Source organism: Sphaeramia orbicularis, chromosome 9, assembly GCF_902148855.1.
Source record: "Sphaeramia orbicularis chromosome 9, fSphaOr1.1, whole genome shotgun sequence".
In the NCBI taxonomy this organism is placed as follows: domain Eukaryota; kingdom Metazoa; phylum Chordata; class Actinopteri; order Kurtiformes; family Apogonidae; genus Sphaeramia; species Sphaeramia orbicularis.
Window position 1 is genome coordinate 35,101,096 of NC_043965.1, and position 23,696 is coordinate 35,124,791.

General features: G+C 37.6%; 2 protein-coding genes across 6 annotated transcripts; one reads left to right on the plus strand and one right to left on the minus strand.

Annotated features, from left to right (window-relative positions):
• Window positions 1–19: 19 nt before the first annotated feature.
• Window positions 20–8,202, plus strand: rnf181 (ring finger protein 181). Of its 5 annotated transcripts, none has more exons than XM_030143822.1 (6): window positions 20–32; window positions 4,529–4,634; window positions 4,721–4,857; window positions 6,815–6,930; window positions 7,029–7,103; window positions 7,188–8,202. In XM_030143822.1, exons 2-6 carry the CDS (start codon window positions 4,549–4,551, stop codon window positions 7,245–7,247), a joined length of 474 nt encoding a protein of 157 aa, XP_029999682.1. In that variant the 5' UTR covers window positions 20–32; window positions 4,529–4,548; the 3' UTR covers window positions 7,248–8,202. The 5 variants fall into 5 exon arrangements, with proteins under 5 accessions (XP_029999682.1, XP_029999680.1, XP_029999679.1 ...); XM_030143821.1 differs by lacking the exon at window positions 20–32 and adding an exon at window positions 3,294–3,463; XM_030143820.1 differs by lacking the exons at window positions 20–32; window positions 4,529–4,634; window positions 4,721–4,857; ... (1 more) ...; window positions 7,029–7,103; window positions 7,188–8,202 and adding exons at window positions 46–1,114; window positions 1,240–1,323; window positions 1,507–1,615; window positions 1,712–1,786; window positions 1,867–2,294.
• A 294-nt stretch (window positions 8,203–8,496) lies between these two features.
• On the minus strand, window positions 8,497–22,775 carry LOC115425934 (transmembrane protein 150A). The gene is made up of 8 exons (XM_030143818.1): window positions 22,704–22,775; window positions 18,386–18,662; window positions 16,872–16,919; window positions 16,652–16,738; window positions 16,110–16,177; window positions 13,466–13,593; window positions 12,062–12,239; window positions 8,497–11,155 (listed from the first exon to the last, which is right to left on the minus strand). Exons 2-8 carry the CDS (start codon window positions 18,448–18,450, stop codon window positions 10,854–10,856), a joined length of 876 nt encoding a protein of 291 aa, XP_029999678.1. The 5' UTR covers window positions 18,451–18,662; window positions 22,704–22,775; the 3' UTR covers window positions 8,497–10,853.
• Window positions 22,776–23,696: the final 921 nt, after the last annotated feature.

Here is a 23,696-nt window from a genome sequence, read left to right on the forward strand (position 1 = left end):
AGGACAAGTTAATATTTATGCTAACAGTTAAGGTAAGTGAAGCTGGTAAGTTTGTCAAGACGTGGTTTATTATTTTGCTCTTTCGGCCTTTCTACAACATATTAAATATATTTATCTAAGTTGAATACAGTCAAGCCAGAGTCATATGTAAATGTACCCGAATGGTTTCAAGAAGAGAAAAATTATACTTGTCCTCGTTTGTCGTTTTATGACACAAATGAAATAAGACAAGTTGTGTCTTTAGGAAGCGCATTTCAGGAATTAAGGAAGAAAGTTTCCACTCATAGTTCACGACAAAAGATCCAAGCAACAGACGGTGAGAGAGGATCAGTTATATGTCAAATAAAGTCACATATTCAAAATAGTGGGATCCAAGTAACTTATACAGGGCATGTTATTGAAAGACACACAATATGGTTTTACTGTGGTAAGATAGAGAACTGTCTACAACCTGAAAAATAATTTAATTATTTGGTAAAATTTTTATTACATTTGTCTGAGAACTTTTTGACTCTCCTCCATGTAATCTGTCTAACTGGGAAAGCCTCATCAATGACTGAAATGTTTGTGTATATTATAGCATGCATGTTTTAGGTCCCTCTCCACAAACTGGCTCCACTAATTTCAAATCTACTACAAAACGAGTTACTAGAGCTGCATATAGCAGGGAAGAAAAATTCAGTGTCTTTCTTTCACAAATCACAGCAAAGCAATTCTGGTCCACTATTGAAATCCTTGTAATATTATCCACATAAATGTAGTTTAAAGGAGTGGTTCAATGAAGGGACAACTAATATAAGCCTGATGGCTATATATACATACATACATACATACATACATACATACATGCATACATACATTAAAAAACTGAAATAAAAATTATAGGATCTGATTAATTTCTCAAACATAAATGAAAATATCAAGAATAAGAATAAATAGAGTATATATTTGTTTAATTAGCTACCAGTGTCCATCCTACCATCAGGAAGAAGATAAAAGTCACTTGAAGCAGAATGGCGTCTTACTTTGATGAACACAACTGTGAGCCCACAAACTCAGAGGAACCATATCATCAGAATGGACTGCTTGAACTGGCCAGGTGAGGCTCAGAGATGTAAATATTCTATCCATTACCTGCATACTGTTTATGCATGCTTTTATTAAATCATGGTGTTTTTTTGTGAAGCTCTTTAATGAAGGGTGTGGATGTATTTGACCCTGGTGCATTCGATTTGTCAGACTGGGATCAGCGTCTTCCTCCTCCTGCTGCCAGAGCTGCTGTTCAGAGCCTCTCTGTGGTTGTTATTTCTCCAGATCAAGCAGGTGACAAACATTCAATGAAGCAGTACTAGTAGTAGAGTGTAACTCAGGGAAAAATTAAAGGAAGCTTAGCTTGCAGAACTGAATGAGTCAGGTTAGCATAAAGAAAACTCTGGTTTAAGTGAGTAAACCTCCCCACTTAAAATGATTAATATGATTTTTTTTTTTTTTTATAACCGACAAAAGTCTAACGTGCCCTGTTTGTTTGTTGGAGTTTGAGGAGCCAGAGGTGGTTCAAGAAATGCCCTGTGAACACCTCTTCCACTCTGGATGTATACTGCCCTGGCTAGGGAAGGTAAAACACTGGATTTGTGTTTCACATATTGATTTTTTTTTTTTTTTTGGCTGCTTAGAATTCCCACTCAGTATTTTGCATATTTTCTAATCCCAGACCAACTGTTGCCCCTTGTGTCACCTTGAAATCCCAATTGATAATCCAGAGTATGAGGAGTTAAGAAAAAACAAGGTTAGCGTGTAAATATAAGTGGTGAAATAGTTTGTCATCTCTCAATTGTCCCTGCCTGAACAGTTTTCTTTGTCATGTAGGAGAGAAGAAAAAGGGGGGAGCACTCTGAGCATCTCCAAGAAAAAGTTATCGAGAAATATAAATCAGGAGACGGGTATAAAAAAATTTCCAAGTCCCTGAACATACCATTGAGTTCAATTAAATCCATCATTAAGAAATGGAAGGAATATGGCACATGTGCAAATCTACCACGAGCAGGTCGTCCTCATAAACTAAGTGACCGTGTAAAAAGGAGACTTGTGAGGAAGGCCACCAAGTCCCCTCTGACTACTCTGAAGGAGTTAAAAGCTACAGCAGCTGAGATGGGAGAGACTGTACATATGACGACTGTGGCCCGGGTTCTTCGGCAGACAGAGCTTTATGGGAGAGTGGCAAAGAGGAACACACTGGGAAACAAGCAGATGTGTAATCAGTCCTGAGGTTAATTAATGTTTCCAGTAGGTTATGGGAAAACCCCCCCACAACAGAATGAATAATTAGATAAGAATTAATCAGACTTAACAATTTGAGAAAGCAACTGAGATAAATGTTTACATAAAAATAAGACTACTGGTAAATTAACACACTGAAAATACAAAAACACAACGAGGTCACAAAGTCACTGACACAATAGAAATGCAGTATTAACATCAACGATTAGCTCTTTTTTGTCTATTCTTAAAGAATACATTGACAAATAGTGATGTGATGTTCACGAACGAATCGAATCTTTTGAACGGCTCTTTGAAATGAACGATGGGAACCAAGTCTTTGTAAAGAGCCATTCTTTTTTTTTTTTTATTAATAACAGTGATTAATTACTGTTGTGTTTTGTGCAATTTTTTCCGTATGTTTACACACATTTATTGTTCTTGTTCTGAAGGAAAATGCACTACAGTTGTTAAGGTATTTAAGTAATCGCAATGATAAATCACTTTTATGTTTTGTGCATTTTTTCTGTATGTTTACCAACATACTGTTCTTGTTCTGAGAATTGCACTACAGTTCAGGTATTTAAGTAATTGCAGTGATTAATCACTGTTGTGTTTTGTGCAATTTTTTCCGTATGTTTACACACATTTATTGTTCTTGTTTTGAGGAGAATAAAATGTTATTTCATAAGAAAATGTTTTATTTTCTTCTTCATTTTTAGGCTACAGGCTAGTCCACATAATGTACCGTGATGTTTTTGTCAAATTCCAGCATTTGCCTAATGTCACCTCTCATGTCATGCATTTAGCCCACACATTTGAACTAACTATTCTTTTTTACGGTAAGATAATATTTACTGCTGCACCAATTAAACACCTTTAAAATGTAATGTCAATCATCACATGTAGCCTATTTAGTCATTAAAACATTGGTGTTTCAAAATAATGTAAAAAACATAAAAGAGCCAGTCTTTTGAACGGTTCCCATAAAGAGACAAAAGTTCCATCACTATTGACGAAGACGATAGAGAATAACCTAAAATACTCAGATGATACCGACTGTATCGGTTGGTGGCGGTGAAGCGTTTAGGATCCACGCCAATAGGTAAACGAAGAAGAAAATCCTCCATCGTGATTGGTCAATGTAGTTGCGTCATACCCGGAAGAATGACTTTTTTTTTTTTTATCATTCATGCTAACAGCTGAGGTAAGTGATACTGTTTTGTGAAGTTAGACAAGACACGGTTTATAATTTTGTTTTTTCAGTCCTTCCACAGTTTATTATATATATTTATTCAAGTCGAATATAGTCTAACCAGAGCGAGACACGCATGTACGCGAGTGTTTTAACTCTAATTTATGTAAACATTGTATGTGTCCTTGTTTGTCGTTTTATGAACAAAACTGAAACTATAAGTTGTGTTTGTCATTCATTCATGACTTGACATGTTTTCACCGCATGGTTAGAAGTCTCACCATTTTGAGTCGGTGTTCTAAATTGTAAGCACAGAAAGATAAAATAAACGCTGCACAATGGCCAGGTTTTTGTTTTTGTCTCATGTTTTTGTCTGTTTGTAGCTGCTGCTTCTCTTGGAGTTATATTAAAATGACTAAAACCATAGAACTGACCAATTAAATTCAACTTACTTCAGATTCTAAATAACTATTATTTAGCTGGGGAGACCGTCATCAGTTACAAAAATATTTGTGTAGTTTACAACAATCACGTTTTAGTTCCTCTTCCATAAAGTGGTGCTATGAGGTTGAAATCTACTGCAAAATTGTAACTGGATCTGCACATAGAGGGACAGAAATAATACATATAGGCAGACCTTCCTATCAGTGAAATGTAATACCGCAGTTAATTCAAGTCCGCATCCTTTTATCCACGTAAATAGTTTAAAGAACTGGTTCAATGAAAATCAAAGTAATATAAATGTATCATATATGCTGTTTTACATTAATTGTGTTTGCTTTTTTTTCTCCATTGCTTAATGTAAGGTTTTGTAATGATTCTACATGAGTAATATCATTTGTGGATGCCACAGCAACATCAGACAAAAGAGACTACCAAAGAAACCCTTTTCAGATAACGTTGCTGCATGTATATTTTTAATTTGTTGTTTAGTGTACATTGTCCCTTTTCAAACAACTGCAAGAAAATTGGAATGAAAGCAATCCCTTGAATATAAATGATAAAGAACAGAAATAAAAAAAAGGTGTTTTTGTTTATATTTGTTTATTAAGCTGTCAGTTTCTATATTACCATCAGAAAGAAGTTAAAGAGGTAGAATGGCATCTTACTTTGATGAACACGACTGTGAGCCTACAAACCCAGAGGAACAGTATCGTCAGAATGCACTGCTTGAACTGGCCAGGTGAGGCTCAGAGATGTATGTTTTTCATCCATAATCTGCATACTGTTGATTAATTCTCTGATTAAATGATGGTGTTTTTTCTGAAGATCTTTAATGCAGGGTGTGGATTTATTTGACCCTGGTGCATTCGATTTGTCGGACTGGGATCAGCGTCTTCCTCCTCCTGCTGCCAAAGCTGTTGTTCAGACCCTCTCTGTGGTTGTTATTTCTCCAGAACAAGCAGGTGACAAACATTCACTGACATTATCCCAGAGAGGCTAAAGAATATTTAAAGCCTTTATTTTTGTGTCTGAAAAAAAGAAGATTTTTGCATTTAGATACAGGGGTTGGACAAAATAATGGAAACACCTTCTATGATGCCACAATGTTAGGTGTTTCCATTATTTTGTCCAACCCCTGTAAATAGAATAAAGGTTTCATGAATTGAAAGTGATTTTCAAGGCTTTTCTTAAAATACAGTGCACACAATACCTCATCTTGACAAAGTGAAAAAAGTTTGACTAATATAACATGTACATAAGTGTTCACAGCATTTGCCATGACTCTCAAAATTGAGCTCAGGTGCATCTTGTTTCCACTCATCATTGTACAGATGTTTCTGCAACTTGATTGGGGTCAATCTGTGGCAAATTCAGTTGATTAGACATGAATGAGAAAGGTACAGCAAAATTTCTGCAGCATTGAAGGTCCCAATGACCACAGTGGCCTCCAACACCTGTAAATGGGGGAAGTTTAGAACCACTAGGACTCCTGCTAGAGCTGGACGCCCACCAATCTGAACGATCATGGGAGAAGGGCCCTAGTCAGGAGGTGACTTTGGCAGAGCTCCAGCATTGCTTTGTGGAGAGAGGAGACCTTCCAGAAGGACAACTATTTCTGCAGCCCTCCACCAGTCACCCCTGTATGGTAGAGTGTCCAGATGGAAGCCACTCCTCAGTAAAAAGCACATGACAGCCCGCCTGCAGTTTGACAAAAGACACCCAAAGGACTCTCAGATCATGACAAACTAAATTCTATGGTCTGCTGAAACAAAGATTGAGCCATGCACCGCTCATCACCTGCCCAATACCATCCCTATAGTGAAGCATGGTGGTAGCAGCATCAGGCTGTGGGGATGTTTTTAACAGCAGGAACAGGAAGAGTAATCTGGATCAAGGGAAAGATGAATGCAGAAATGCACAGAGAAGTCCTTGATGACAACATACTCCAGAGCGTATTGGACCCAGGACTGGGGAGAAGATTCAACTCTGTGAATATCCTTGAGTGGCTCAGCCAGAGCCCAGACTTAAAAATGGATGTGCATCGATGCTCCCGATCCAGCCTGATGGAGCTGGAGAGGTTCTGCAAAGAAGAATGGGAGGAACTTCCTAAAAATAGATGCACCAACCTTGTAGCATCATACTCAAACAGACTTGAGGCTGTAATTTGCCAAAGGTGCATCAACAAAGTACTGAGTAAATGCTGTCAGTACTTATGTACATGTTATGTATTTGTTCTGGTTATTGGCTGTACTAGCACCAGCTGATCTACTTTTTGACAGTTCAAGCTCAGTTTGCTGTGCATCAATGGCATCCATGTCCCCCCCCCCCCCCCCTTCTCTCTCTCACTTTTTCTCCTCCTTTACCCTCTCTCTTAAACCCCAACTGGTCAAGGCAGATGTCCACCCTCCAGGAGTCAGGGTCTGCTCCAGGTTTCTGCCTGTTAAAAGGAAGTTTTTCCTCACCACTGTCACCAGTCACAAGTGTTTGCACCTGGAGGATTCTGTAAATTGGCTTGAGAGTCTGCTTTCAACTGGCTCTATATGTAAAGTGTCATGAGATAACTTTTTTGACATGATTTGGGGCTATATAAATAAAACTTGATTGATCTATTTTAAATAGAGGTAAAAAATGAATTTAATCTATTTTTTGAAAAGGCTGTAACACAAAAACATGTAAAAAGGTGTAGCGCTGTGAATACTCTCTGGGGCACTGTATCTAACACGCTTTTACAGTGTTCACGAGTGGAAAAGAAGAGAATCAGTTGCTTTGCCCTTACCTCAATGCTGTTTTTATTGAGCTTAATGAAAGTTGTTAGGGTCACATGTAAGAAACAGTTAGGCATCTGTGCTAACTGAGTGTTTTAAATTGTAAACTGACGCTATAAATAATTCATGTGATATTTTTTTTTTTTGGTTACAGACAAAGGTCTAAAGTGTCCTGTGTGTTTGCTGGAGTTTGAGGAACAAGAGACGGTTCGAGAAATGCCCTGCAAACACCTCTTCCACTCAGGATGTATTCTGCCCTGGCTAGGGAAGGTAAAACACTGGATTTCTACCTCAGAGATGTGTATATATATTTATTTTTTCCCAGGCTGCTTAAAATTCCTTGTGTTTTCCATATTTTTTAATCCCAGACCAACTCTTGCCCGCTGTGCCGACTTGAATTGCCAACAGATAATCCAGAGTATGAGGAGTTCAAAAAAGACAAGGTTAGTGCATACATATGAATGTTGAAATAGTTAATAGATAATTTTGCTGTAGTCCCTGCCTGAACAACCTTCTCTGTCCTGTAGGAGAGAAGAAAACAGAGGGAGCATAGATTGGAAGATCTACACGGAGCCATGTACACATGACCTGACAGTGTTAGTGTTTAGACTCTGTAATGTTTCAGTCTTTTTACCTACTTTTATATACATTTGTGAGCTTCTACTGTATAAAAAGGTGTTCGTCCAGACAATAGAAATTATTTATTAATATTTACAGAAAAATCATTCCATAAAGTTAATTTATGCAATTTTTTTTTTATAAATTTAGTCATTGGAACAGTTAACTATTCTACTCATGATAGACAGCTAAAAGGAACATGGTCTTAAGAGGCTGATATGACCTGACTCTAAATACCAAGGCTTCAATAAATCTGAATCCAATAGTGTCCTGAACTGAGGGTCGAGGGCAGGAACTTGCTTTGCTCAAACCATTTTTACAAGATGACACGAGGCCAGGGTCCAGTTAATTTTAACTCTAAAGATATCTGTCCTTGAAAGATGAAATTAACTGACTTGGTAATGAAATGAACTAAATACATGGCAGAACCTTCAGATATTTTACTGCATTCAGTCACTGCAGCTGCACTTTAGTTTTAAATGCAGATATATATAAATAGGTTTATGTAAGAATTCACGCATTTTCATCCTGAATTAGAAAATGGTCAACCAGATATGTCACAGCCACATCAGGCCCATGAGCTGCACGTCAAGGATCTGGCCTTAAGGTAGAGTGCAGAACATTTTACAGATTTTTTCGCCCCTCGTGGTGAATTTATGGTGTTGAGCTGCAGTAAATACAGTCTTGATTCCATTAGGAGTCATTGTACTGTGACAATTTTAAACTTCACTTTCCCATTTCTTAATGAGTTCTTTGTTAAAACTTAAGAACTTTGAGCCCAAACTGAGATAACTCTGGAATCCTCTACAGTGAATTTAACAGATTTTACATTGTACATGTTTCAGACCAAAGCAATAATCAGGGAAATGTTTGTTGATGGATGGACCTTAGATTTGTCGGCATCAGCAGTAGCCTTCAAAAAAACCCAAAAGCCACTGATGTCTCATTTGACCTTTAACATGTCAGTGTCTGCCAAGTTGTCCTTACAAATAAACAGACTTTTGATTAAAAAAAAAAAAGTTTCTTCACTTTTTCTGTTTGGTTAGCATCAACACTTATTAGTAATACTACGCTTACGCAGCCTTGTGAAGCTCTAGTGTGTAAATCTAATTGGCAAGTTCTCTATTTGAGAGCAGATAAAACCCTGCAAACTTCAGCTTCTCTTGTTGCAAACCTACTGGTAAGTATTTTAATGATTAAATAACCCAACAAAACATCTGCTAATAATTTATCTTTTTTTATTTCATATTTGAATATAAATCTCTGTCAAATCAAAATACCTAAATGATAGACAAATCATACATATTTACAGAATTTATAAAAGGAAATAAAATCTGTGTTTTGTTTTCAGGGATTTCTCCAACATTTCCATTCTTACACACACTTTTCAGATTCAGGAAATTAGACGGGTAAATATTTGATAGATTGTTTCTGTGTTGCTGTTGCTGGAGTTCAAGACATGTACAGGTCAGGCAACCTTTTGTAATACAGGATTCTCTCATAAACAAACTTATTAAAGCAATCGACTGAAATGCACAGAAAGAAACAAAAAGTCTACCTTTAAATTTTGGCTTGTGAAGATGGTAGATGGTTTTACAGATTAAATCCAACCCTGATGTAAGGGTTCATACAAGCTGCCATTTTGAAGTGACTTGGTTACATTATGATCAAACAGGCTACAGCTGAACAAAAGAACACAAAAAAACCCCCCAAAAACATCTGAACACACGCCTCTGGCACAGTATGAGGGATAAGGCTGAGACAGTTCATACACCAAAAGACACAATAAAAAAAAACAAAAAACAGTAGACTCCAGTCTTTTTGGCAAGAGAAGACAGAACAATAAACACATCTGTCAAGTTTGTTGCAGTGAAGAAACAAGAACTTAGGCAAAAACATAAAAAAGAAAATTGACATTATACAACCTGACACATGATCTTTGTTAACATCGGATCCACCCGTCAGTCATAATCACCAGCGTAACAAATACTGACCTCTGACATTTTATCGGATGGAAAACATGTCAGAACTCTCGGTTTCACCTCAAACCCACAGAAGATAAAAGAGGTAGGTGATGCGACCTTTAAAAACAAGTATTGCTGGCATCCAGTAGTAAGACAGGTTAAAATGTTCAACACTACGCAGAGGGCTAAATACTGTGCAAGTGTAGTTATGAAATATACACACACATAAAAAAAAAAATCACATTAAAAAAAAGAATAAAATTAATATGGGGTTACACTTTTCCTGGCGGCATTAGTCAGCTTGAGCAGTGAGAGTTTGGCAGTTTGGTGTTGATTTAATTTACTACTTAAAAAAAAAAAAAGAAAATGAAATTGGCAACATTAAATAAAAACACACACCATCTACAACCTGTATGTCGTCTGGTTGTAACACTGTACTGACACCACTGTAACAAGTTTTATGGCACAAAGGTCTACAAGCATTTACTTCTTTCCTCTGAACAATGTTGCTTTAAAAAGAAAACCTACTCTCAAAATAAGGCTTCCAAGGGTCCAGCCTTGAATCAAATTAAATAAGTGTGTGGACGCAAACGTGTCAGATTCATCCAATTTCTCCTTCGTGCATTTTCCTAGCTCACGTAGGGCACTTCAGATGTCTTGCTGTTGTTTTTACAGATAAGAGCCCTGTGTTCACTCCAACACACAGAAAAAAGGCATCATCCACTCTGATGGAGAGTAAAATATCAGATGACTGATTATTGCACTGGACATGATGAGAAAAGGTAGTATGACATGACGATACTGAAAAGAAACCATGCATCAGTAGTGGACAGACTGAAAGGTGAATGCGCACAGCCGCAGTCGTAACAGCAGAACAGATCAGTAGTTTTTACCCAGATGTCCTAAACTCACAAAATGACATGTAGTGGACACATGTATAAGTAAAACTGTTTCAAAATACCATCAAAATTAGCATTCAAAATCATCTTTTGCAGGGATCAGGCAAAAAGAGTGCAACTAAAAACTGTCAGGTTAAAATTTTTTTGCCAGATCACTTTTGCTTGATTGATTAAAAAAAAGGCCATATGTCGACAGCCTATAAAAAAAACAAACAAAGGACTGGTAACTATTCACTTTGCACACATTCAGTATTTTCTACACACTATGCAAACTCAAATCTTAGACATGAAGTTTTTTTTCCCCTATTCAGAAAGTGTGCCGTGCAGTGAGAAGCTAAAGGCCCAAACAGACGGGCCACGTTAAGCATCGGGAGGGCAGATCATGAAGGAATGTCAGCAGGAAGGGGAAACTTGTGTGGATTAAGTTTCTGTTTCCGTCAAAACACCAGTGATGCAACAGCTTACTTAAAAAAAAAAAAAAAAAAAAGTGTCCTGAAAACATTCATGGTTACAGTACTCACTTTGGCTCCAGATATTCAGCACCGACTGAACGCCAGGAGCCAACATTAGAGAGGGACAAAAAAAAATTACAATAAAAACAGGATCGTACAGCACTAGAACCCATTTTCCGTCACATGCTGCCCCTGTCACTTGCCTCCCTGTGGCTCATGGGAAACTCTGCGGTGACGTTTCAGACCTTTGGGGTGCAGAGCTACAACATGGCTATGCTCTCCGGAGTACAGTTGAGATGTGTGGACGTGCTGCTTCCCCCGGGTGACTTGAGGCCCTTGGTTGCCCCGCCCAACGCTGAGCTCCGCCCCCTGGGGCCCATGATGACCCCTGACCCATGATGGTGGCTCTGCTGCAGGCCGGCCATCATGGTCTCGCTGGTGACGGTGCCAAACTCGTAGGTGAAGGTGCCGTAGAAGACCAGGATGTCCACTGTGAAGACCCACTCACAGATGGCGGCAGCGTGTTGCAGGATGAAACTCTCATGAATGAAGAAGATGCCGCCTGAGAGGAAGGAAAGTCAAGGATGACAAACATCTCTGGTACAAATGAGTGAATAAAGACGCTTTTTATCAGTATTCTGTCAGAATCTAGAGGTGACCTGGAGGAAAACAAGTGAATTAAACTTAAACAGCAGAACAGGCTCAACCTGATGACAAACTCACATGTAAATGCATGAGGCTCTGCAGCTTTGATAATATGTAAAACTTTCAACTGAATACTCTTACCAAGACTGGACAAACTATTTTTAGTCACTAGACATCAATGGAACAAATTTAGACATATTTATTGTTAGGGCAAAAATATAAGTATTGATAGGGTTTAATTATTGAACTACCTTTAATTATTGCTACTCTTATTCAGTACTATTATGATTGTTTAACCTGGATTTTGATGAAAAAAAAAAGAGACTGAGAAAAGCCTGAGTCCAAATAAAGGATGAATCAGTTTCATATCCAACTGCTTGGTTTTGTTTGTCTGATTTAGACTGTTCTGATGTATGGATTATGTGTAACATCCTAAATAGCTGAGGGTTTTCTTACTGTCCAGATTTGGAAACATGTTGGGAACCATCTTACTTATACACTGATCATCCCCAATACTTCACAAAAACATTTAGAAACCAGGCTGAAATAATGCAGTTCTATAGTTGTAACATCAGCATCATAGTTCTATCATTTTTATACCAACAGTTAATGTATTTAACACATTTAAAAAGGTGTAAAATTCAGATAATTGAATGTTACACTCAAGGTCCCAGAGAAACCCTGTCATAAGTCAGTCAGCATATGTGCACCATATCAGAGAAGATGGCTAGTTCATTATACTCATGCTGCTGTAATGTTTTGCCACACATTACATAACAGACATCTGCACAGGCAGATGGATGTCACAGTGAATAAAGGATACTGAGGACGAGGGAGACCATCGCTCCCAGTGCCAGAGCCACTCGAAAATGGGCCATCCAGTAGTCAAGGGCCGTCACAGCCACGCGGTAGGTGAGCACACACTGCAGGCACACGAACAGCAGCCCCGCCGGGAAAGCCACACCAGCACCCACATAGTGTAGAGATTTGGCATGGTCAACCTGTCAAACAGAAAAACACAGTGAGTCAGAGTGTGACGAAGTTCACCATTTGTCTACATGAACTCAACAGTCAGTCATGATACTCTTTGCCCAACCATTCAATGTGTAAATATCAATAAACACAATGAGTTTATTCAGGTAAAAATACATTTAATATTATGCATCACTGATGAGCAATGACCACAGAAACACATTCACAAAGCATATATTGCTCCATATTTTATGTGAATTTTTTGGTCTTTGTTAAGAAGGGACTCCAGGGGATATATTAATCATGATTTGTAGTATTGTCATGGTTTTCAAACACACACAAAAAAACCAAAACTGAGATTAGCCCTAGTCTGTATCCAACATGTCTGGAGACCAGAGCATCTCTCACACCACAGTGGTGTATTACCTCTGCCAAGGAGGTTATGTTTTTACCGGCGCTGGTTTGTCCGTCTGTCTGTCCATGTGCAACGTAAGTCAAAAAGTTATGGACGGATTTGGATGAAAATTTTAGGAAATGTTGACACTGGCACGAGGAACAAATGATTAAATTTTGGTGGTGATCGGGGGGGGGCTGATCTGCCTTGACGGAGGTCTGCGTTCTCCGAGTGCTTTTCTAGTTTTAATGCTATGTTGTGATATTTTATATTCCTCAAAAGCTGAAAAAAATATTTAGATCAACTGTTTATTTAATTACAACAGTAAAAAATAGGACTAAATACAAAGATATAAATTACATTTTCAACACCCTGACCTGACATGATTTACTGATATAAAGTGTTAGTGTCTGATTTCAATCACAGCTGTGTTGGTTTGTTAATGTGCACCATATTTTTTTTTTTATTTTTTTTTTTTTACAATTTGTGCCGTTTGGGATGTTTTGTGAGTTATATGCCACACATGCATTTGACATTGAGAGCTTTTAATTCCACATGTTAAGAGGAAGTGTAGAGACTGTATAAAGTGTCATTTTTACTAACCAAACAGGACTATATCAAAATGAGGCTTTGTACTAAGTTATGATCAGTTATACTTAAATAAAAAAGAACAAGGTGACAAACATGGCAGTACAAGCTTGCTTCAAATTAACCTGGTTCCATGAAAACACTGACTGACTGAAATGTTAAACGGCATTCAGGAGGAAGTCCGGGCACAACCATTTTTATTCTCTTCACTTACAGAAGGTTTCAGGCATTTCTATGATTTAAGGAATTTGAGGAAATCTCTGTGATGTTTACCTGGAAGTTGCCCACCATGACCAGACCCACAGCGTTGGTGCAGCCGGACACTAGAGCGCTGGTGTTGACCCAACATCGGTGGCTGTGTTCGATCACCTGGGCGTAGCGCAGAAGGCACACCATCACCACTGTAACACACAGGAGGCACCGTCACATTGATGCGGGGAGCACCAAACATACATTAAATGAATAATACAACTGCAGGAGCCTTTAAAGAGAACTCTGTCAGTGGACATAAATTGTTCATTTAGTTACTATATCAATTATAAATGGAAAATAAGTAGGGCTGGTTTTCCTACAGATTTTCAGATTCCAAAAATGCTTACAACAACACAATGTTCTTGATTGATTATAGTTTATTATTATTGAGTGAGAAGTCAGATCAATTGTAATGCGACTGCACGATTTGCTGACCAGCAGATTTGTTTTAGTGCTCTTGCAGAAATCACACTTTCCATTCACTATTGACGTCTCTGGTTGCGTAAGAAAAACACTTTCCTCAGCAGACTTTGGATTGTGGTTCTAACTCTAAATATGCAAACTGCAGTCATGTGTCACCCATGATGTGGCAGTTAAACAGTAAAACTCACAGAATATTAAGATCAACAACAGGTCACAACCTAAGCATCCAGACAGCCGCAACAGAAAAAAGAAACGCAGCTGAAGAAACAAGGGATGGAAGAAATGCAGTGTACACACAAGAAAAAAACATCCAGAGTACTGAAAATATTGAAATGCATACGGAAACGGAGAAGTTATGCAAAAAAGAAGCCAGAGTGAAAACAGCAGGAGAGAACGGCAATTAAAGCAGAAGGGGGAAAATGGGGCAGGACTGAAAGGTGATAAAACCACACAGGAGGAGGAGTAATGGAGGAAGGCCACAGAGGATGCATGCAGGAGAGAGAGGACAGAGGGGGGAAGTGGAAGGAAATCCGCATTCATTATTGATTAGAGAGCGTGGGCTATTTCAGGCCCCTCTATATCAGGCTGACGTCTGTGGGCGCTGTACAGCACGAACAGAACACACAACAGACGGTACACTCTTCACCCCAACTACACCACTTCCTTGATAATAGTTCTGAGTCTGTCATCTGGAATGTGTTACCAACTACCGGGCAACTGATTAAAAAAGGGAAAAAAGCCAAATGGAACCTCCTCTTTGAAAACATACATAACCTGATAAATTGGTTTATGTAGGTTTCAACAAGTTAAGGCTTTAAGCCCACTATAAATGCACTTCATGTCCTGCTGCACTAAGGTCCGATTCAACTGATGCTCCTGATGTGAATACAGAAAAATATTAGATGATGGCAGACATTTGCTTGTTTTTTTTCTGCTTTTACACCCAAACAGGTAGCAGCCAAACTCTAAATCCAATCAATATCTCACTGAAAACAGATCTTAAAACCCTAAATTTCATATTGCTGATTTTTTTTAAGGACTCAAGGAGAGTTAGCAGCTTTACAGGACAATACAGTCACACAGGTTTGAGCCACGAAGAGCAAGAACCAACTCAGAAACCAGGCTAATTCTGTGGTAGACCAGTGTCCTCTGCCTCTAAGTCTGCAACAGAATGGGCCACCCCCCCCCCCCCCCCATACAAATATACATACATTTATACAAGTTAGCAATACAAGGTTAAGGTTAACTCACTTTACTCAACTAGCATTAGCAATTAGCACATAACATTCCCAGTATGTGTTACTAACTAAATAAAGTTAGCCTATATCAATATACATATAAATCATATTGACACTTTTCAAAACAATGTTGTAATTTTTAAATATAAGTTAAATTTAAGACTTTTAAAGACCTTTTTAAGACTACTTAGAACAGAATTTAATGCCCATTTCACAGCCATACTGGCCAAAATTTGTGACTCCTAGAATTTAGGAAAATGTATGGATTTACTCCTATACCTTGATTCCCACCGTTCCAAGTCATTTCTCACCTGGGGCTGCAAAGTTAACAATAACTGGTACCCAATTTCAATATAAATTGTCAGGTTAGAACGGGTGGAACTGAGTAGACTAACGTTACTTTCTTTGCAGTTTGGACACATTTAAACACAACACAGTGAACAAGTTTATGGCAACAGAACTCAAGACCTACCATCTCAAATTTAATATCTTTTAAAGACTTTCTTAAAGTAATAAATGCAGATTTGTAAATTCATGACTTTTAAGACCCCGTGGGAACCCTGTAATAGCAAAGGTAACTTGGGATCAAATGAAAGAACTGCTACTTCTAATATGCTCCTTTTTTTAAATAACATAATAATACTGTGAAACAAGGAGTATGGCTCAAAAAATAAAAAATCCTGAACTCAAAAAAATAACAGGATTGATAACAGTCCAGTACAACAAAGATCAGTATTTTTTTCAGCAGGTTTCAGCTCATAATTTTTTTAAAGTGCAGATTATTTTTATTGTTTATTCTTTAAAAAACAAATCTCTGAATGCAAATTACATGGAATTCAAAGAGTGCATGGGGGGAAAAAAAAAAAACAATTGGAAAATGTTATGTTCCCTGGTTATATAGTGGAAATGACTTATTTGTCCAAACCAAACCACTTTCTTATCTCTGATCACCATAACATTGTACATTCATGTTTCTGTTTATTTCAGTTATTTGGAGGCCTTACCCATGAAGGCTCCAACGTTGCCGATCAGGCTGAACAGGCAGCTCTCAGGAGGATAAGAACCACATTTACTACAGGACAGACAGGGAAACAAAATGACCCTCTGAATTAAAAGGTAGAAGATTAACTTATGCCTTCTTACCACAATCCTTAAACCATCTGTCAGTGTTTATTACTTTAGTGGTTTCCACTAAGACAGGCTGTTTTTGAGATTTTTGTGCTTGGATCAAAAAAGATAAACTAATGTAAAAGCACCTTGCCATAATATGAAAACATAAAACTGAACTTTGGATCATAGCTTCCCTCTATGTACACTGGGAAAAAAATCCTACTAATCTCATGATGCCTTTTTACAAGAGGGCTTTTGTACTCATACGTGGTTAGAGGCTGATTTGCAGATTAAATAAATGCAAGGTATGCAAAACATGGGTTAATGACTGCCAGAACCATAGTGTAACAAGGTGCAAATTCATGCTTTGGGGCTTTTGCTGACAAACTGCTTTTGTATTCTGCAAAAACATAAACTCCAGTTCAGAGCAGCAAACCTGATGAGGGGGATGTCCTGGATGGTGCAACATGTCTTGGGGAAGCCTGGCCGAGGCAGCTCCTCCATGCATGTTACATTGTAAGACCTATAGGAGTGACATAATGAGTTCAGTTCATTTAATTTCCCCAGTGGTGTCTGAGGAATGAAACTGTCCAGATATGAAGATATACTGCTTTTATACCCATCTTTTCGCATCTTTAAGAAGAAAAATCACTCACCAGTTCTCCACAGGACAAACATGGTGATTCATCACAGCCATGGCATACCTGCAGGGTAAAAAACACTTCATAATTCAATGCAAGGAAAGGCAAATGTCAAACAGCTTTATGACTCAGAGCGAGCTGTGAAAGAGACAAGATTGTACTCAGCTTAAGAAAGAGTCATTCAGCAGAGTAGTCACTGGAGCACATGGACATAAACTAGATTGTGTATGGATATGTCAGTATGAATCTTTGCACATTAACACGGATTTTGATACCTGTACTGATACTAATACTTTGGTTTCAATATCAGTTTCTCCATGATTGTTTTCCAATATCAATTTTCAAAGAGAGAACAATATCACACATTATGGACATTATGGTGCAAGACATTATTTTCGCCTCCTCTACAGCATTTTACACTCTTGTCCGTCTCAGCTCTTTAGCACTCAAAGCAGTTTTACAACATACAAAATAAACCTATTACCACAACTTGAAGTTGTCTGTTAACATATCATAAAAAAAATACAAGTTGTGCATGCATAGTGAATGCAAAACAGTGATGAGGTTTAGTTCATAGTTACTGAAATTTGGAATTAAGTGTGGTCATTTTTACATTCTATAGTACCCAATGCCCTATCCACACCAATACAGTTATTTAGCAATATATTTTTTCACCTCTATATTTGGGTCTCATCTAGCTACATGTAGATGGTGTTTTAGGACCCTAAACAGACTGCAGTAGATAGACAGTTTTAACTTGATAACTGAACTTGTTGCTGCTCAACTTCACACGACAGACTAATGCTTCTGCATCTGTTATGGCCAACGTGATCTGAGGGTCTACAGTGTCCACAGTGTTCTGAGTGTCTGTACTAGATTTGTTGCCGTCTAGAGATATTTGATTAAAAAAAAAAAAAAAGTTATGTGGAATACCCATTCCAAAAATATCCATATTAATGTGGACAGGGCACAACTAATTCAATTAGCACCATAAGTCTTTAGGTTTGGTACCCAATCTTACTGTAAGTATCAGACAGCTGTAACCATGTGATAAAGTCGAGATTTGTCATAAATGTGACTTAAAGCCATTTATGTTTTCTTGTGTGCAAAAATAAGTCAGTAAAAATCCTGGCAAAAGCTTTTTTTTTTTTTTTTAAATTTAGTTTGCAAACTTATAAAAGAATTAACATTTCATTGAACAAACCCTCAATTTTCTAATTACAAATAACATAAATTAAGAATATCTGATGCTGAACAATCTAGAAATATTAGTCCAAAGAAATAGAATATAAAAAAGATCATGGTGAAAGGCTGTTTCTGCAAGAAATCATAGGTGGTTTGACAATTATTCCTTACAGTGCAACTGTTTGCTTCTTCCCCATTTCTTCTATTTGTATCCTTTAACTTACATACTCTATTGCTGTTCTGCTCTGTACTGTAGAAAAGCCACACATGCCCAGAAGGACATTTAATACTTTAGATTAACTCTTAGCCTGTGCACCATCTTAAAGCAGAAATGTTTAACTCACACTATCCATATTCCTGTGATGGAGAAGGCAGACAGGCTGACAGGCAGGACGATCCAGGCAGTCATTGGGCTGGCAGTGAGCTGGCTTTGTCCCAAGCATGGGGTGAGACGGGGTCTTCGGGATGGAGTGGTGACACAACACGAGGGATCAGGTGGGTGGGGTGGGTGAGGGTGTGGGGTTACTAACACACAGGGAAACACACAAGGGGGGGCATGAGAGGACAAAGGGGGAACAGCACAGCTCTTCTGCTCCAGAAGGCCTGGCAACCAGCAGCGAGCTGAGGAGGAGACACAAGATCTGATTAAAAGTAGGAAAACACACAGCGCAGTGTTGACGTTTACTCCTCCAAGGGTCTACTGTAACTGCAGCTGTGTTGCATTCTGAGCGACTCTGGGTTCTGTCTGAGCCTTAACCTACAAAGCTGACTTCAAAGAGACACATTTAACATTGTTTTGTCAGACCACAAAAACTAAAGCTGACAGCCAGATGACATGCTAACTGGCACGTATGTTCTGAGCATGCTCAATAGCAACCTTTAAGAAAAAAAAAAAAACATTCCTGAAACAAGTTATCTTTACCAGTTATTATTATTAAACATTAAGTGAGGTGACTCGTTTTGGAAAATAATGTTCGATATACTGTTAACTGTTCTGGATTTGACATCTACTCTATTTTTATTTGATCTAATCAGGAGACATCCTGATTAGATCAAATGGACTGGGGCCAAGACCTCAAGTAGGTACTGGAGAGATCTGAGGAATCTAGGCTGATAGATTTCATATTGGAAACTTTTTCTACTTTGTAATATTGGTATCAGACTCCCCGGAAAAAAAAAAACAAGCAAAAACAAACTAGTACCATTGAGACTCAAAAACATGAAAATGACAAAACAAAGCTACTACACTTCTACCACTCTCAGTGATGTTCAATGTATATGGTGACCTTTACCTTAGTAACACCCCTCACATTAGTACCACAAACATTTATAATTACACAAAGAATTCTAAGAATTACTTAAAACATTGACTGCATTCATTTAAAATCATCACCACACTTAATTTTACCATCTGGTCTTTTAAGTATTTTGTCTGTTTGTCTGTTGCTTGTTTTATTTCATTATTATGCATCATTTTTTATCCTTTTGGATGTTTTTATTGCCTTTAAACTAATGGACAGTGATTATTCTACCACCTTGTTGCTGTTCTTATCTGTAGAACACATTGTAACTGTTGTTTTAAAAACTGCAACATAAATAATGTTATTATCAAGTTAAGTGAGCAAGAAAGACAGTATCACTTTCAACAGTGAAGTTGACAGAGCAAAATGTACTCTTAAAAGAATAACAACTGAGCCAAGGTCAGGCGCTGAAGGAAGGAGTTATGGGGCAACACAGATCACTTTACAGTTAATACCGTGTACAGTTACACATGTGTCCTCTGCTCAAAAGGAAATGCACACTGACGTCAGATGACCTTATCTTAAGCAAATCAAATGAAGGAGATCTCAAAGAAAGGTAGAAATACAGCATTGCTGAATACCATTAGACTGCGTATTTCATTGCACAAATTACAAGAGTAGCCAAAACTGGGAAGCTTCTCACTTCCATTTTCTGGTCACCTTCAGTAAGAGTAAAGTCTGGTCAACTTCCTAAGGGTTTGTCTCCTATCTGTCCCTACCTGGCCCACTTTCATAAACTTACTCAGAAATAGTTGAATTTTTTATTCCAAGGAGGACACATCTTTTGATGCCATATATTGCTATTCTCCAACTATCTAAACCTCCAGCTGCTGCTACAGCAGCAGCTGAACTCACCCCCATTTGCCATCACCTTGCAATAGCAATACTTCCTGAAAATTACATCAAAGCTCTTATGCAATTTTATCAACTTGCATATCATTCATGCATATAATACTTAAATAGAGCCTTTAATATGTATCCAGCTCCAAACATGACCTTTGACCTAAACTCACTTGAATATCATATCGGAAAATACAGCAAAATCATTAGATTTGACTTTTAAAATCTAAAATAACATTCTTGCCCACCTTGTAGATTCTATTGCTTGAAATATGTTAAGCACACTATATAAAATATTATCAAGCTTTAGAATCTACGAGGGTCAGATATTCAATTTTAAGGCAAACTAAGAAGGTTTAAAAATCATACATTCCATGCAGAAGTGAATGTAACATCCCAACTGATCACCTAAACATGTCTTATTTACAAATGTTTGTGGTTATTATGATAATAAGTATTTGTTGCTTTAATGAAACTCCTCTCTAGTTGAGTAAATCATTTAGTATTTCTTAGTATTACAAACATCATCACGCTAAAAGGGATCAATTTTGGAGATGCTTGATATTGCTGTTTTGCTTCAGCTACTGAGTCGTGCATCATTGAACAAGGTCCAAAATGACTTACTAGACATAGCCTAATTAGCCTATGCATTTTACAGAGTCAGACACACCTATTTATAAAATAAATCCAAAGTGGGCAAAACAGATAGGATACCAGAACATGTCCTTTTTTCCTTGAGCATTAATGGGAACTTGTCAAAAGACTCCAACAGCTTCCCCAAAAACACTTGACATGGAACCGATTACAACCATAATTTATATCTACTTCCACCAATTGTGCCCTCAGACAGTATCTGTTCAGCAGGTGTATATGACAGGTAATTTTTAAGGGAAGGTGTTGGTGTAATTAAGGGTGAGGGGGAAGGCTTCCGAGAACAGAATGTCCATTACAGACACCCCCTACTCTAAAAGACAATGACTCACCCTTCCCATCTGCTACACAACCTCCATCTGCATGAGCATCATTAAACAACCAGACCCTCGGTCACCATGGATATATGGGCATTTGCTCTCAGCTTCCCATTTGACAGCGGCTCATTATCCTTCGCAAACAAATAAGTTTTGTTTGTAGTGAACTCGATCTCTCTGTGTTTTGTCGTGCACTCTTCTTTGAAATATTTAAATATGTCTGACAAGGGCTTCATTGTTGTGTTACAGCCTGACATTGTGCTTTCTGGTAGGCATGGCTTGTCCAAGAATGAATATTCACTGCATCTACATTGTGATCTCCTTTTAGTCCAAGAAGTTTAAATGAACACCAAAATAAAAGGAAGTCAACATACATCATCATCTACATGTGACAGACAGATGTATAGTTACAAAACATGGCTAGGCCTATATCAAGTCAAAGAGTAGATTTTGTCCTCAAATAACTAATGTGTACTTTTGATTGTTACATATTTTCAATTTTAGGGAAAAAATTAAAATCACTACATGTAACAAGTTATATGTAATAACTGAGCTGGAATTATTTAAGGTTGTTGGTAACTTGCCACCTTTTAGTGGGAATGTCAATTTCATTTGTACTGAAAAAAGGGATTTTTGCTGCAGCCTACTAGAGCATGTAGCGGAAAATGTGATTTTAGGGTTGAAGCACCTCTGTAGAACCACTATTCTAGAAATATAATGGTTATGTCGTGACTCCTTTAACCTTTACAGCAGAAAAGCAGCTATTACAGATATTGCAATTTTGATCATATTGTAAGGATCAAGGAAGTAAATTGTCATTTATGACAAAAATGAAACTAGATACTCAGGTCCCAGTTCTAAAAACAGTCACGCTTAAACACTGAATACATAGTAAAGACTCACAACATTATAAAGAGTCAAATATTCGATTATTGTTCGACTTAACCGATAACTGATAGAAGAAAACTTATATGGAAAGAGAGGGCCATTCACAGTCTAACAAAAGTCAGCAGGTTAATAAAATGGATCCAACAAAGACTACTTGTGAGAAAAATTTGTGGAAGTTCACGATCGTGTGTCTGTTCAGCCTTAAAATTACAGGTAAAGAAGTTAAAACGCACCGTCTAGACTTGTTAAAGCTAATATTTGAGTAATGTATGAGGTACCACCAGCACCATAACACCCCCACTGCCCGCAGCCAGTTCAAATGAAACATTCACCACTATACTTTAACAGACCACAACTGTGACATTATATTTTACTAAAATAGTGTGCACTGGTTACATTCGCCTACGGAAACCAACCGAACCCAAGAACACTTCAGTCCAGCCGTTAAGTCTCCTGAACCGGGTAAATAATGGTTCAGTTAGCATCCTTAGCTTGATGCTAGCTAGCCGGTTAGCCTGCACTTCACCAGTTGTCTTGACTTGACAGTTGGCCACATCTTGATTTCCGCTAACCTAAGTGATAAGCTGTTCAACAAGACGCATTTAGAGGACCGGAATATTGATACTCATGACACAGGCAGTACACAGATAAGAAACTACACCTACCTTGAACCTGCTACTCCCTCCCCAGACCTCAACAACCTTGATTTCCCTTTAAAAACAGCGTTTTGTTAGCAGATGAAGCTAACCGCAACATGATTTCCGGTTGTGGTTTTCAAAATAAGACATTTTACGGTCACAAAAAAATTTTAAACTCCAACCACTTTAAGAAATTGGTTGTTTCTATAGACTTTTAAGGTATTAAAGAGTCTTGGAATATGAAACATGCTCAATAAACACATGCACATTCTAAGTTACCTACATTTGCACAAGGTTAAATTTCAGGTAGCCTATTTGTACTTTACTTGAATATTTTCCATTTTCTGCAGTGTTGTCTTTTAATTCCACAACATTTGGAGACAAATGCACTTTTTATTCTACTGTACAGCTGTGACCAAACATTTTGGGAATGACATAAAATTCTTTCTCTCTTTTTAATTTCCACATGTTTTAGAGGTACATTCAACAATGGAAGCATTATTCAGGTTTCAAAGACAAATAACTCATATTTAAGCAAAGAATCCATTTCAGTCACTACCAAAACTTTTGACCACAATCCCATTTATTACAAGTACCGTAAGAAGAAGATGAATTTTGTTAATAAGATGAAATAATAATTTAAAAAAGGTCATACAGTATTAATGATTAAACTGCTTAACATTAAATATAGCTGTTAAAATAAGCCCCATGGTTACCAACATTAAATATGAACACATTAACGCATCAGTAATGATCAGGTTATGCAGATATACGTCATCCTGCACTTTTACTTTTGAGTGTATTTTGATGATAATTATACATATTCTATGATTTTGTACTTAAGGGTTTGAATGCAGGCCTTTTACCTGGAAAATAATATTTTTACACTGTTTTGTTGCCTCTTACATTTCAACAAAAGCACTAACTACATTACTGATATTCATGCAAACATCCTTCTATTACATATTAGAAGGATGCTTACCACCATCAAAATCTGATTTCTGTTTATTTGTTATCAGC